The 15,441-nt window shown below is 48.6% G+C and overlaps 1 protein-coding gene across 1 annotated transcript in view; it reads left to right on the forward strand.

The window, feature by feature from the left end:
* The first annotated feature begins 9,220 nt into the window (after positions 1 to 9,220).
* The window catches only part of LOC119354066 (fatty-acid-binding protein 1-like), a 12,727-nt gene continuing 6,506 nt past the window's right edge, over positions 9,221 to 15,441 (forward strand). Inside the window, exons 1-2 of the mRNA XM_037620766.1 lie at positions 9,221 to 9,643; positions 9,801 to 10,047. Of these exons, the coding sequence (XP_037476663.1) occupies positions 9,298 to 9,643; positions 9,801 to 10,047 (593 nt within the window). The 5' untranslated portion in view covers positions 9,221 to 9,297. The remainder of the gene's footprint in view (positions 9,644 to 9,800; positions 10,048 to 15,441) is intronic.

Here is a 15,441-nt window from a genome sequence, read left to right on the forward strand (position 1 = left end):
GAATCGGATTGGGGAATAGCACAAAGATCGAGTCCATACCCTAGTTCGGCGGAGACTCGCTACGGCGACAACGGCGGGGTTGAATTTCCGTTGACGGCGACGGAGACCAGCGACTAGAGGCGGCTGGCGGTGAGGAGACGATCCGGAGACCAAGTTGGCAGAGCAGGCTATCGCGCGGGCGAAGGGGTTCGGAGAAATTTCCAAATTTTTGCCCGTGACTACATATAGCCCTACCCTGTCGGTGTGACTGAGTGGAACAACTCGGTGGCACCGAGATGCAAAACTGTATACAGTTGTTGCAACTCGGTGTGACCGGATGGTTCAAATCGGTTGCACCGAGATCGAAAACCTAGATCAACTTAATGATCTCAGTAGGACCGAAAGTGGGGTATTGGTCAGACCGAGAATCATAAAGAGGTTTTGGAAGTTTAAGTCTATGACGAATCGGGGACTCCGACCGCTCCTCACACAGAGTAGTTCGAATCTGACTTGATCAAATTTTGTGATGTAGCATGAATAGAGTTTGAGACGAGAAAAGCATAGATAGCTAGAGGAGGTTCTTAGGCATTCTTGTCCATCCACTTGGCAAAAGGAAATAAAACCAAACAATCAAAACAACAAGTGGATGTCCTCGAATGAGTAAAATATGCAACCAGCATGCTCACACAATAAGATGGCAAATGAAATATGTGACAAGGCATGCACAACCAATTCTAGCATCTATCAAGCAATTTGCGATGACAAGGTCATCTATATATGAGTATATTGACTTAGGAGTCAAGTGAGAACACTTGATCATAGGTCATACTCATCGTTTAAGCTCAAGTGGGGTTACCACTTTTACATAAAGCATTGTTGTGTTCACATCTTTAGAGTTGCTTTAGCTCAAGTCTTAGAGTAAAGCTCCCCCTATATGTGATATCCCCCCTTAGAGGGATGAACTAACCTCGGGTTTTGTCGATGATGACTTCATGTAGATGTTGAGGATGTGGATGCTCAATGTTGATGTAGATCACTTGGAGCTATCCATTTGAGTGAATTGCACTTTCAATACCTACATGGGTTAGTCCCACAAGGAACAAACAAGGATATCCATAGACATAGAGTGATCCACACACAAGATGATGTCCATGAAAACTTTTAGGTTACCTTGTCCCTTGTCTTACCAACAAGAGGGTTTGTGACTCCTTGAACTAGTGCAAGATGTGGAAGTTGATTGCACTTGTTCTTGCCAAAATGATAAGAGTGAAGTAGTTGGCGGAGTCACCCTCAAGAACTCTCTAGTTCTTCTTCTTTTGGATCCACACCATCTTGATGGGAATCCTTGGAGTTGTAGTCGTACTTGATGAAGTGGAACTTGAAGTAGTCTTGGGAATCCACTTGACTAAGGTCTTAGGAGCTTCTTCAAATGCATCAATTTCCTCTTGAAGCTTGTCCTTGCCTTTTTGCTTGTAGTCTTGTGGTGGAAGATCATCTTGAGCTTGTGTCCCCTTGAAAGAAGTATCATACTTCTCTTGTTGAGGAACAAACTTTGTCTTGGGGTATTGATCTTCTTCCCACTCAACTCCATTGGCATTGAACTTTCGTTCAAAACCAACACCTTGATTCTTCCGGTGCATTCCTTGCTTGCGCACAATTTCCTCGAATTGCTTACTCTCGGCAAGGCATTTGTACACTCCTTTCTCTATAATTCCCTTCAATAAGCTATTTTCTTGCTCAAGTGTAACTTGGCTAAGAGAATCATTAGTGGAATCAAGAGAACTACTAGAAGCAACAATATTGGATTTAGCATGATCATTGTTACTGCTAGAGGAAGAATCTTTCTTGTTCTTGTTACTAGACTTGACTTGAGGCATGTAAGTGGATAAGAGTAAACGCTTGGCAATGTAAGAAGAACTTTTCTTGCGGAGATCATCATTGATTGCTTTTAAGAACTCATGCTCTTGCTCAAGATTGAGCTTTTCAAAGCGTAATTTCTCATGAGCTCTTAAAAGTTCTCGATGATCTTCGAAGATAGTTTCATGAGCTAACTTAAGAGTGTTTAGTTCTTTAGTTAGAGCCTCAATCTTCTCCTTATCATTGTCATTCGTTTTATCTTGATTAGCATGATTAATTGATGTTTCATCATAGTATTCATCACTAGAGTTGTCAACAAGTAAATCATCACCTAACAAGTCATCTTCATCACTATTGAAATCAACATACTCGGGGTGTGTTACCTTAGGACCTTTAGCCATGAAGCATCTTCCAATTCCTTCATTTAGTGAGTCAAATATGTCGTAGGAGTTGGTTGACACAAGTGCTAGACCGGCAACACCTTCATCTTGAGTATCTTCGGAGTCGGAGTGATAACTTCTCTCGGAGTGGCTGTCGGAGTCGGAGTCGGATACCCATTCACCAACATGAGCTTGATGTCTTCGTTTTGTGTAGCTCCTTGATGATTTTTCCTTCCTTTCCGAATCCTTGCTTCTCCGTGAGTATCTTCGTTCATAACGATCATCTCTACTCCTTCTCTCTCTTGGTGGTGATTCTTTGCTTCTTCTTTTTGGAGAATCTTCTCTTCTCTTGTAGGGAGCCGTACACTCATTGGAATAGTGTCCGGGTCTTCCACAACTGTAGCAGTTTCGCTCTCGACTAGAAGATCTTTTGTCATTATAGGACCTTGACTTGAAGCTTCTATCTTTGCTTCTACTCTTGTAGAACTTGTTGAAGTTCTTCACCATTAAGCTCAATTCTTCATTGAAGTTTTGTTTCTCACTTGATGATGTAGGGGCTTCACACGAGGCTTTGTAGGCACCACTTGATTTGTTGTGAAGTTCCTCTTTATCCTTAAGTGACATCTCATGAGCAACAATTCTTCCAATCACCTCCGTTGGCTTGAGATCTTTGTACTTGGGCATCATTTGGATCAATGTGCACACGGTATCATATTTTCCATCCAAGGCTCTTAGAATCTTCTTGATGATGAATCTATCGGTCATCTCTTCACTTCCTAAGCCGGCAATCTCATTTGTGATGAGAGCAAGCCTAGAGTACATTTCAGCGACACCTTCACCATCCTTCATTTTGAACTTGTCAAGTTGACTTTGAAGCACATCCAACTTGGATTCCTTGACGGAGTCGGTACCTTCGTGCATATCAATCAAAGTGTCCCAAATTTCCTTTGCATTCTCAAGACGGCTGATTTTGTTGAATTCTTCGGGGCACAATCCGTTGAAGAGAATATCACAAGCTTGAGCATTGTATTGCAACATCTTCAACTCATCCACGGTAGCTTCACGGTTTGGTTCTTTCCCATCAAAGAAGTCACCTTGCAAACCAACACACACAATAGCCCAAACGGCGGGGTTATGTCCAAGAATATGCATTTTCATTTTATGCTTCCAACTAGCAAAATTAGTACCATCAAAGTAAGGACCTCTACGGTGATAATTTCCCTCGCTAGACGCCATACTCTCCTAGGTTGTGAAACCAAGGCTATGACCACCAAAAGCTATGGAGATCAAAGCAAATGGAGACCAAAGCTCTGATACCACTTGTAGGATCGAAAGTATGTCTAGAGGGGGGTGATTAGACTACTTGACCAAATAAAAACTTAACCTTTTCCCAATTTTAGTTCTTGGCAGATTTTAGCTATTGTAGGACAAGTCAAGCAATTATCACACAATTCAAGCAAGCGTGCAAAGAGTATATTGGCAGCGGAAAGTAAAGCATGCAACTTGCAAGAATGTAAAGGGAAGGGTTTGGAGAATTCAAACGCAATTGGAGACACAGATGTTTTTCCCGTGGTTCGGATAGGTGGTGCTATCCTACATCCACGTTGATGGGGACTTCAACTCACGAAGGGTAACGGCCACGAAGGGTAATGGTTGCGCGAGTCCACGGAGGGCTCCACCCACGAAGGGTCCACGAAGAAGCAACCACCCACGAAGGGTCCACGAAGAAGCAACAACCCACGAAGGGTCCACGAAGAAGCAACCTTGTCTATCCCACCATGGCCATCGCCCACGAAGGACTTGCCTCACTAGTGGTAGATCTTCACGAAGTAGGCGATCTCCTTGCCCTTACAAACTCCTTGGTTCAACTCCACAATCTTGTCGGAGGCTCCCAAGTGACACCTAGCCAATCTAGGAGACACCACTCTCCAAGAAGTAACAAATGGTGTGTAGGTAATGAACTCCTTGCTCTTGTGCTTCAAATGATAGTCTCCCCAACACTCAACTCTCTCTCATAGGATTTGGATCTGGTGGAAAGAAGGTTTGAGTGGAAAGCAACTTGGGGAAAGCTAGAGATCAAGATTCATATGGTAGGAATGGAATATCTTGGCCTCAACACATGAGTAGGTAGTTCTCTCTCAGAACATATGAGTTGGAATTGTGTATGTGTTCTGATGGCTCTCTCCACGAATGAAGAGGAGGTGGAGGGGTATATATAGCCTCCACACAAAATCCAACCGTTACACACAGTTTTCCAATCTCGGTGGGACCGAATCAACAAACTCGGTCGGATCGAAAAGGTAAACCTAGTGACCGTTAGAGATTTTCGATGGGACTGACATGCGACTCGGTAGGACCGATATGGTTAGGGTTTGGGCATAACGTAATCTCAGTGAGACCGATTACACAAACTCGGTGAGACCGAGTTTGGTAATAAGCTAACCAGAGAGTTGGTCAGGCAAACTCGGTGGGACCGATTTGCTCTTTCGGTGAGACCGAAAAGTTACAAAAGGGAAACAAAGAGTTTACATTGCAATCTCGGTGGGACCGATTCGCTCTTTCGGTGAGACCGAAAAGTTACGAAAGGGAAACAGAGAGTTTGCAATCCCATCTCGGTGAGACCGAGATCCCTATCGGTAGAACCGAATTGCTAGGGTTTGACAGTGGCTTATGACAAGTGAAACTCGGTGGCACCGGATAGAAAGAATCGGTATGACCGAGTTTGGCTTAGGGTTTAGGTCATATGTGGATATGGGAAAGTAGTTGAGGGTTTTGGAGCATATCACTAAGCACATGAAGCAAGAGGCTCATTAAGCAACACCTCATCCCTCCTTGATAGTATTGGCTTTTCCTAAAGACTCAATGTGATCTTGGATCAGAAAAATATAAAATGAAGAGTCTTGAGCTTTTGAGCTTGAGCCAATCCTTTGTCCTTAGCATTTTGAGGGTTCCACTTTCACATCCATGCCATGCCAATCATTGAGCTTTCCTGAAATAGTCATCTTGGAATAGCATTAGCTCAATGAGCTATATGTTGTTATGAATTACCAAAACCACCTAGGGATAGTTTCACTTTCAACTAGAGATGCCGGGGTGAATAGGCAACTAACAATTTTTAGCTTTTCTTTAACAATTTAAACTTTGCATCAAAGTAGATTGTCTAGATATGCAACTAGGTGAGCAACCTATATGATGCAACAACAACAAGCACACAAGCAAGCAAGGGATGCAACACAAAGTAAGCTTGCACAAGTAAAGGTACGAGATAACCAAGAGTGGAGCCGATGGAGACGAGGATGTGTTACCGAAGTTCCTTCCCTTTGAGAGGAAGTACGTCTCCGTTGGAGCGATGTGGAGCCACAATGCTCCCCGAGAAGCCACTAGGGCCACCGTATTCTCCTCACGCCCTCACACAATGTGAGATGCCGTGATTCCACTATTGGTGCCCTTGGAGGCGGCGAGCGGACCTTTACAAACAAGGTTGGGGCAATCTCCACAACTTAATTGGAGGCTCCCAACGACACCATGAAGTTTCACCACAATGGAATATGGCTCCGCGGTGGCCTCAACCATCTAGGGTGCTCAAACACCCAAGAGTAACAAGATCCGCAAGAGATTAGTGGGGGATCAAATTTCTCTTGGTGGAAGTGTAGATCGGAGCCTTCTCAACCAATCCCTAGAAAATCGACTAGTTTGATTGGCTAGGGAGAGAGATCGGGCGAAAATGAAGCTTAGAGCAGAAATGGAGCTTAGGGATGGAAGAGGTAGTCAACTCGGAGAAGAAGACTCCCCTTTTATAGTGATAGGACAAATCCAACTGTTTTCTACTTACTCAGCCCGCGACGGTACTACCGCACCAGACATGCGGTACTACCGCAAGGGCCTGCGGTACTACTGCGGGGCATTGCGGTATTACCACATGCGCGGCAGGAGCTAGACCATCCCTGATGCGTTGAAGCAAAGAGCGGTAGAACCGCCGGAGTGGTACTACCGCTCCCCCTTGTGGTACTACCGCAAGGCAGGGTTTGTCTGGGCTGGGAAAGCACGGACGAATAAAAATACATTTGTGGCTACTTCCGCTAAGTAACAATCTGTGCTAAACTCTGACACGGTACTACCGCATAAAGGGAGCGGTACTACCGTGTAGGACGCGGATGTAAAAAATTGCATCTGCCCCTACTTCCGCTCGTGCTGCTGTGCCCGGCCCGAGGCCACGATACTACCGCGTCCGGGGAGCGGTACTACCGCATGGGCCTGCGGTACTACCGCGACCCCGGCCGGTACTATCATGGGCCTCTGTGGTACTACTGCTCCCATGAGCAGTACTACTGCATGCCACAGCACAACAAACACTAGGAGTCCTTCATTTTGCAGAGACAGGAAAAACAATGGTTGCTCCAAAGGTGCAAAGAAAAGGGGGTGCAAAAGGAATAGACGTGTATGTGATGATTCCACCCAAACCTTTCCAACGCGGACCCCCTCTTAATAGTACGGCTTTCCTATGACTCAAATCCACCGAAAAGGAACATAGGGAAAACTCCGTCTTCATTAGACTCCGAGGGGCAACGAATCGTCTTGTGCCTAAATCATGAGATATTTGAAATGCTTAATGCATACGATTAATCTGCAAATGCATTATCATCAATCACCAAAACTACTTAGGGATAAATATGCCCTTACAACATGCACGAAGACTTTCTTGTTGTCATCGACAAGGTCAAGCCGGTCCGATAGGGAAGCGGAGACATCGACGCGTCGATGGCTCGTTCAGGCAGCAGTATTGTTCGTTTGGTGGTCCATAGACCTCGATTTAATTTTTATTATGTTTGTAGTGCTTTGTACTTGTGACGAACTTTTATAATATTTGAATATTTTTCAAAAAAGGACTTCACTTTTCTTTTGGCAACATGGATGATGCTACTTTGTTTTGTCTTCCGTTGTTTTTTTGAGCTTGGAACATTTCATTCCATTAATCAACATGTCTAGCGACGTCGCTAGCAATAAAAGACCGGACAAAGGTAGGGGCAAGAACCGGCCATACGGCTTGGGGTACAAGCTCCATCTTCGACCCATACAGCGCAAGAGCGTCTGCAACCTTATTACAAGCCCTCGGACAATGAACAATATGAAAAAACTGAAGTTCAAACTAGCAAAAGTCTTTATCTCCCTGAACAATACCCCAATAGAAGAACGATCAAAGTTCGACAACTTGATTGCATGGACCAGCAACGTTGCATCCGTCTCCACCACAACCCTGGTGATGCCTAACTCATGCGCCTTGTATAGAGTAAATATGCATGCTTCAGCTTCAGTTTGCAAGGCATCATGTGCATGCGATATCCTTCCTGCAGCCGCTACCACAACATCACTGTCATGATCTTGAATGACATAGCCCCACCCTCCTAATGATGACGCCGCACAAAAGCTGCCATCAGTATTAATCTTTAGCACACCGTCAGTCGGCTTGGTCCAAACTTCAGATTCCCGCTCAACTGGTTTCTTCTCATGACTGAAGTAAGTCATATATTCAGTAGCTTCAATCCTAATCTGCCAAAGTAGTCCAGTGATGTCTATTTTCTTTCCCTCCATCCACAGTTTTTTTCTTGCATTCCACCACGTCCATGCTAGTGCAATGATGATTGTTTTCCGTTGCAGATCACCCCCCAACAGCTCATGTATTACTTCTTTTGGATCATGCATTGCCATGCACTTAGTACGTACCTCGTCTAGTCCTAATTCCCTCCACAATTGCTTGACCTGTTTACACTGAAACAACAGATGGCTACCATCTTCATCTCTTCTTTTGCAGACTGGACAAAGTGTGTCAATGTCTACTCCTTTCCTCTTCAGATTGGCACATAGGGGAAGGCTGTTGTGTGCCATACGCCATAGGAATTGTTGCACTTTATTTGGGCACGGCGCGTGCCATATGGAACTCCATCTGAAACTGTTGTTGTTGTTGTCCCCATTTGCTTGACCAACCTCACCCGAGTCCACCATCTGAAATTGTCTGCATAACTTGTACGCCGACTTCACAAAGAAACAACCACGATGGTCAAGATGCCGTGCCCAGGCATCTTCCATATCTTCTTTAATGGGCAAAGCTAGGATCAAGTCCGCATCTGGTGCCCAGAATATTGACCGCACTAGCTGTTAGTCCCATGCCACAGAGAATGCGTCCATCAGCTCAGCAGCAGTTGAGACGACAGCGTTCCGGCGATGTGTCATCGGTCTCACGTCCCAGTCTCTAGGAAGCCACGAGTCCTCCCAGATCTTCACTGTCGAGCCGTCACCGACACGCTTGATGACTCCCTTCTTAACCACTTCAATTCCCTGTAAGATACTATGCCACACATACAACATTCCCTTTTGGGTGTAGCATGCAGTATGTCGGTTTCACGGAAATACTTCGCTTTGAGAACTCGAGCACAAAGTGAATCAGGGTGTTCTAACAATCTCCACGCTTGTTTAGTGAGCATGGCCAAATTAAACACATGGAGATCCTTGTATCCCAAACCACCTTCTTTTTTGGAAAGAGTCAACTTCTCAGCGGACAAACAATGTATCTTCTGATCATTATCTTGTTTTGCCCAAAAAATCCGCATATCGTAGCTGCCATCTGTTCACACAACCCCTTAGTGAGATCGGAAACCGACATAGCTGTCATCTTCCGTTGTTATTGGTGGTCCTGTGGTCGATTGAAAACAAAACACTTACAAGTTACTCCCTCTATAAATTAATACAAAAGTTTTTAGATTACCGTGATCTAAAAATACAGAGGAAGTACAAGTCTTGGTCTTATTAGCGGCTACACCCTCCACAACTCTTTCTTTTCACAACACGAACCCAACTGCTTTTTGTCCAAAATCTACATGTTCGTGTTTCGTCCAAAATTAATTCGAAAATTGCAAGACTTTCTGGCTGTGTTTCCGGGTGCCACCCCGCTGCTGCCGTCGCCACGCGCCAACTGCCGCCCGTCCACATCGCGTGCTCCGTCCCCCACGCGGCCACACCACACCAGACACCACAGTACACCGCACAGCACACTGCACGCGCCTCCGGCCTCCGCTCCGCCTCAGCCATGGTGTCCCTCCGCTTCCCCGCCGCCACCTTCGCCCACCTCCCCACCCCGCCGCCTCCCCACCGTGCCGCCATCGCCGCCGCAATTGCCGCCGCCGCGGCTGCGGCAGCCGCAGCCGGCTTCGCCCTGACCGCCAAATCTGCCGGTCGGCCGCTCCCGCGCCCGTCACACTCTGCATCCCTCTGGGCCTCCCTCTCCCTTGCCGACAGCGGCGCCCCCGGCAACGTCGAGCCCCGCACCGGCGCCGCATTCCCCGCCGAGACCGCCGGCGGGCGCCGCCTCCTCGGCGTTGGCCTCCGCAAGACCACCATCCTCGGCCTCAAGTCCATCGACGTCTACGCGTTCGGTAACCTACTAATCAAATTTCCTTCCTTTTTTTACATTGACACCTCTAGTCGCATCGCATATCTAATGTAGAAAAGGAAACTGCAACATCGACACAGATCGTAAAATGCTGTAAACTGCAACGCCGAGAAGAGATTGTGAAATGTTGCTCTGTGCAGGCGTTTATGCGGATGACAGCGATCTGAAGCAGCTGAGGGACAAGTACCAGAAGCTTCCCATCTCTGATCTGAAGGAAAATGATGAGCTGATCAACGATGCACTAGAGCGTGACATTCGTATGACGGTCAGGCTTCAGATAGTTTATGGGAGGCTGAGCATTGGTTCAGTTCGGAGCGCTTTTGAGAAGAGTGTAGGAAGCAGGCTTCAGAAGTTTGGGGGGTCAGACACCAAAGAGTTGCTTCAGAGGTAAATGCAATTCTGGCTCTTGATGATGTGCTCTTGTTGAGAGAAGCAAATATACATCCTTGATACTGGTTTGCAGTTGCAGACTGGCTGGATGCAGTGCTGTCTTCATCCTATGTTTGATTTAGTTATAATTTTTAACCACAGTTATGAATAGTGCCATGGTTATCAAGTTCAGTTTAGGATTGACAAAAGGAACTAGATATCTATATTGCATTTAGTTTCAAACTGGACCTAGAAAGATTTTAGGATGCATATTACATGAATCTCGTGAAGACTCGAACCATTTTTTAGTTAGGTTGTGTGTAATCGAACTGGCCATTATTTTTGCTGTGGATTGTTCACTTTTCTGAAGTTTTGGAGCTCAGGTGGTCGGATTACCTTAATGGCACTTTTTTTTTTGAAAGAGAAAGATGGCTCAAGGCCATCTTTATATTTCAAAGCAGGCTGAAGCCTGGAGTTGTGAACAAAGTCTTGCTAAATGCACCATGGTGCATGGCCACAAGCAGCCTAGAAGGGGGGTGGGGTGGATACATGAGAGGGGGAGGAGGATAGATGCATGCAAGCTTGCATGCGACAGCTTTGCTCTACCCTAAAAAAAATTACGACCCAAGCATCACAGCCCAAGTGTGCAGATCCTCTTTGTCACACTGTTTTGAAGCTCTGCTGGCCCATAAACGTAGCAAGTTAGCAGCATAGGATCGAATGTGGGTCACGCTCCATCTGTTGTCGTTAAAGGTCCGATCATTCCTGGCATGCCACAGAGCGACAGCAGATGCGGCAAAGGCAACATTCCATTTACTGTTGAACTGTAACTGGCTGGCAGCCGCAGTGACGAAAGACTGGATATCTGGGAAGGAGCAAGCTAGGGTGGCCAGCAGCAATTTATCCCATATTGCATTGACATACCGGCATCTTAGCACGAGATGATGGACAGTTTCCAAGGCTGGGCAGAGGTCACAGCATGCGGAGGGAGACACTGCAGTCCAGCCTTTCTTTGTCATGAAATCCCTGGTGTTGAGACGGCCCCAAAGAAGCAACCAGAGGAAGATCCTGTATTTGAGTGGTATGATTGGATCCCAGACCCAGCAAGCATACTCCCAACGCACACCTCTGAAGTTAAGCAGACTGTAAAAATGGCCTGTGCTGAGCTGTTTTCCAAGGAAGAGCGGTGCGCGGGAATCAGGCCTGGAGTTGTCGGGGGTGACATGCGCAATCAACTGCATGAGCCGCGTAAGCTGTAGGGCTGCAGTGTGTGTCAGGTTTGGATGCAGAGACAAGCGCCGGCCCTCCTCTTCATACTGCGACTGCACGGAGCAGAAAGGGTTGCGAGCAAAGGAGAACAGCACCGGGAGAAGCAGTCGCAGCCTGCCTTCAGGAAGCCACTGATCGTGCCAGAAAGAAACAAGGGCGCCACTTCCGACAACGCATCTCGAAGAAGAGATGACTAGAGGGATGCAGGCCTTGAAACCTTTCCAAACGGCAGTGTCCCGCGCTCTGGTATCATGAGGTAGAGAAGCACTGCAGTACTGGGAAGCGAACCAACGGTAGCATGGGATGTCGGATGACTGAAGAATTCTGGCCACGAACTTACATATCATAGCCTTGTTGGGTGCCTCCAGATTTATAATCCCCAACCCACCTTTGATCCGAGGCACCACAACTTTACTCCAAGCCACATTGCACTGCCCTCCTTTCACCTTGTTCTTGCCCTGCCAGAAGAAGGCACGAAGCAGGCCCTCTAGTTTATCCAGTGATTCCTTGGGCCAAGGGAAACATTGCATGAAGTATGTAGGGATGCCAGCTAAAACTGAGTTGATAAGAGTGAGCCTACCACCCCAGGATAGAAAGGAGGCCAGCCAACCAGAAAGCCTACGATCAACTCTGTGAATGACCGGCAGCAGCATTCCATGCTTAATTTTATGAACGGACAGAGGCAGCCCGAGGTAGTTGCATGGGAAAGAGGACACCGGGCACCCTAACAGAGAGGCGATCTCAACGGTTGTACCTTCATCCACACAGATCGGTACGAGCGTACTCTTCTGGAAATTAATTTGTAGGCCGAAGAAATCAGAGAAAGCGGACAGAATATTCTTGATCATGCCCGCCGGCTGCACATCTCCACGGAAGATGATCAGTGTGTCGTCTGCGTACTTTAAGACCGGAAAACAGTCGAGGACGTCAGGCCCCAGCGGGTGCATAAGGTTGCCATTTCTGAAGTGGTGCAGACAGAGTCTCTGGAGGACGTCAGCCACAAGCAAGAATAAGTAGGGTGACAAAGAGTCTCCTTGGCGAAAACCTCGTTTGGCCACAATGGGATCACCCAGCTCTCCGTTGATCAGCACACGAGAATTGCCCGAGGAGAGGAGGGAGTTGATCCACTGGGACCACTTAGAGGGGAAACCTTGAGCCTCCATCACTTGAAAGAGACAGTCCAACTAACCGAATCGAAGGCTTTCCGGAAATCCAATTTCAGTGCTATAACAGGCATCCTCCTTTTATGTGTAGTTTGCACCATCTCCGCGGTCAACACAAAATTCTTAGTGATAGATCTGCCTTGCAAGAACCCTGACTGCAGAAGGTGGACTAACTCCGGGATTCTTCTCTGCAGCCTGTTTGTCAGGATCTTGGACGTCAGCTTAGGCGTGCTGTGCACCAACGAGATAGGTCTGAAGTCAGACATCTCCAGCGGGGTGTCTTTCTTGGGAAGCAAAGTGATGTAGGCTGTGTTGATACCCCCCAAAGGCAGACGATTATTGTGGAAAGCCGTGAGTAGAGCGAGCATGTCGTCCTTCAGAAGAGACATGAAAGCTTTATAGAACTCGTTCGTGAAACCTTCGGGCCCTGGGCTTCTGTTGTTTGGCGACTGGCTAATGGCGCGCACCACTTCAGCCCATGAGAATGTATTGGCAAGCTCCGAAAGGTCAACCATGTCCTCACCAGTGTACAGAACGTTGAGCTGAAGCGTTGGCAGAGAGGGGCTGGGCTGACCCAAAACATCCATGAAGTAGCGAGTTGCAATGGCAAGTTGCCGGCTGTTGTGATAATGCAGCACACCGTCATGGGCAAGGGCCCTGATCTGATTGCGTCGATGTTGTGCGTTGGCAGCCGCATGGAAGAAGCGGCTGTTCTCGTCACCATCGACACACCACCTAAGCTTGGCCCGGCGACGCCACATGGCTGCTTGCCAAAGGATGAGTTGCTCGGCCTTGGCAGTAGCAGCTTCACGAAGAACCACTTCCATCAGAGACAGGTGCCGCTTTTCCTCGACAGTCTGCAGGAAACTGATGACATGTTTGTTGTTAACTAGCAGAGTTTTGAGGCTGGATTTGCGCCGACACCATTGTCGTAGAGCAGCTCTGGTTCTCCTCATCTTGAAGCTGATGAGCGAGGCCGAGGACTTGAACACTCTTGTACCACGGGTCCAGCAGTCCTGAATGATTTCCCTGGCCTCTGGCATCTCGAGCCAGTGGTTCTCGAACCTGAAGAACTTGCTCTTGGGCACGTCGGCGTTGAACTGCAGCAGAATTGGGGTGTGGTCGGAGGTAACTGCAGGTACACAGGCGGCCTGGGACTGCAAAAAACTCAGATTCCACGCCGCATTGACCAGCACTCGATCCAACCTGACGAGAGTGGGACGGGCCCTTTTGTTTGACCATGTAAAAAGTCGATTGTCTATCTGAATGTCATCCAAACCCATCTCTCTGATCCAAGTGTTAAACATGTCCATGAGGCCGCAGTTGAAACGGCCGCAATACTTCTCATGTGCAAAACGGTACATGTTGAAGTTGCCCAAGACGACCCATGGTGTGTCTTCGTCAGCTGCAACCATATTGAGGGCATCGAAGAAAGCAGCCCGTTCCTCTTGCAAGCAAGGTGCATACACAGCAGTGATCTGGAAGGCAGTGTCAGAAGAGGTTGAGTGCATCTTCAGAGTGACGTGGTATCTGTGTGTGTCGATGATCTGGCCTTGAACAAGGGAAGTGTCCCAGGCAACAAGAATGCCACCTGCGGCACCCACAGAGGGGGTGACGGCCTGGCCCTGGAAAGAGGCAGGCAGGAGGGATCGGAGCTTGATCGTCGTGAGGTGAGGCAGTTTGGTTTCCTGCAAACAAACAATGTTGGGGCAGCAAGAGGTTATAGCATCTCGAACAAGGGAGCACTTATCGTCATCACCAAGGCCGCGCACATTCCAGTTTAAAATCTTCATGGTAAAACAGAGAACATACAACCCAGATCATGGAACAGGCAGGTGCTAAGAACACGAGGAACTAGGTAGAGGCACCCGTGGGTGGACACGAAACAGACTAGGACCGGAGTAGCCGAATCCAGATACAAGGGCAAACACACAGCCCGTACCAACACTGACCAACCAACTAACAAGGCGGACGAACAAACATAGGCGAAAGAGTGCATAACTGGGCATAACCAGGCGCAACCAGATGAGAACATCAGCAAGAAGCGAAAGCCTAATCATTGAGGCTGGAGAGGACACGCACAGATGACGCGGACGAGCTGCTGAAGGCCGGGGTGTTGTTGCCGTCTAGCCCTAGCTCTCGCCTACCTCTCCGCAGCTCTCTTGTTCTGCAGCGGACCGAGGTAGAAGAAGGGAAGAAGAAGACACAGGTGGACACAGGAGGTTTCCGGCGCTCGAACGCCACTACCACGAGCATGAACTCGTTCCCAGGCACCACTCCAAGTTACACAGGCCGAGGGAGACCTTATACACGCGCTGCTCACACACCCACGATGCGCACGTACACGCCCCATGATCCGCATGCGCCGCCTGCGCTCACGACGCGCTCCTACGCGCTGGGCGCGGCTAGAACCCGCATGGATCGCTAGCGTCTACCCCTATCCCGTGACTATCTCTAACGAACATGCACTCACGCACACACCTGCGCACGCCCGGTCGCCACAGACCTGGCACGTACGCGTACACTCGCGGGTCACCACGGACCTGAGCATGGCTTATTCCCATCATTCACGCCCTAAGCCATGATCTGCCGTCGCCGGAGTTGGTGCAGCTTCCGTCGTTGTCGTCGTCACGTCGCCATGTATGCCTCCGCAGCGTCTCCGTCACAAGCCTCCGCTCGCTCCCGCTGCAGCAGCCCGCAGTCCCGTGGGCCGCCACGCCGCGTCTCCGTGCCGCGCACCTTCCACGATTGTCGCGCCGAGCCGTCGCGGCCTCTGCGCCACCACGCAGGTCCCTCGCGACCTCCTCGTCTCCGCGACCGCCGTGCCCTTCGCGCGCACTCCCCACGTCGCCGCGCTCCCGGCCCGCGCTCCCGTCGCGCACGTACGCGATCTGCGCAACCAGGTCCAGCGCCTCGACGCGGTCCACGCCCGCGGTCCCGACGCGCCCGACGCGTCCGGTGCGCACCCATAACACGCACC

Source organism: Triticum dicoccoides, chromosome 2A, assembly GCF_002162155.2.
Source record: "Triticum dicoccoides isolate Atlit2015 ecotype Zavitan chromosome 2A, WEW_v2.0, whole genome shotgun sequence".
NCBI lineage: Eukaryota > Viridiplantae > Streptophyta > Magnoliopsida > Poales > Poaceae > Triticum > Triticum dicoccoides.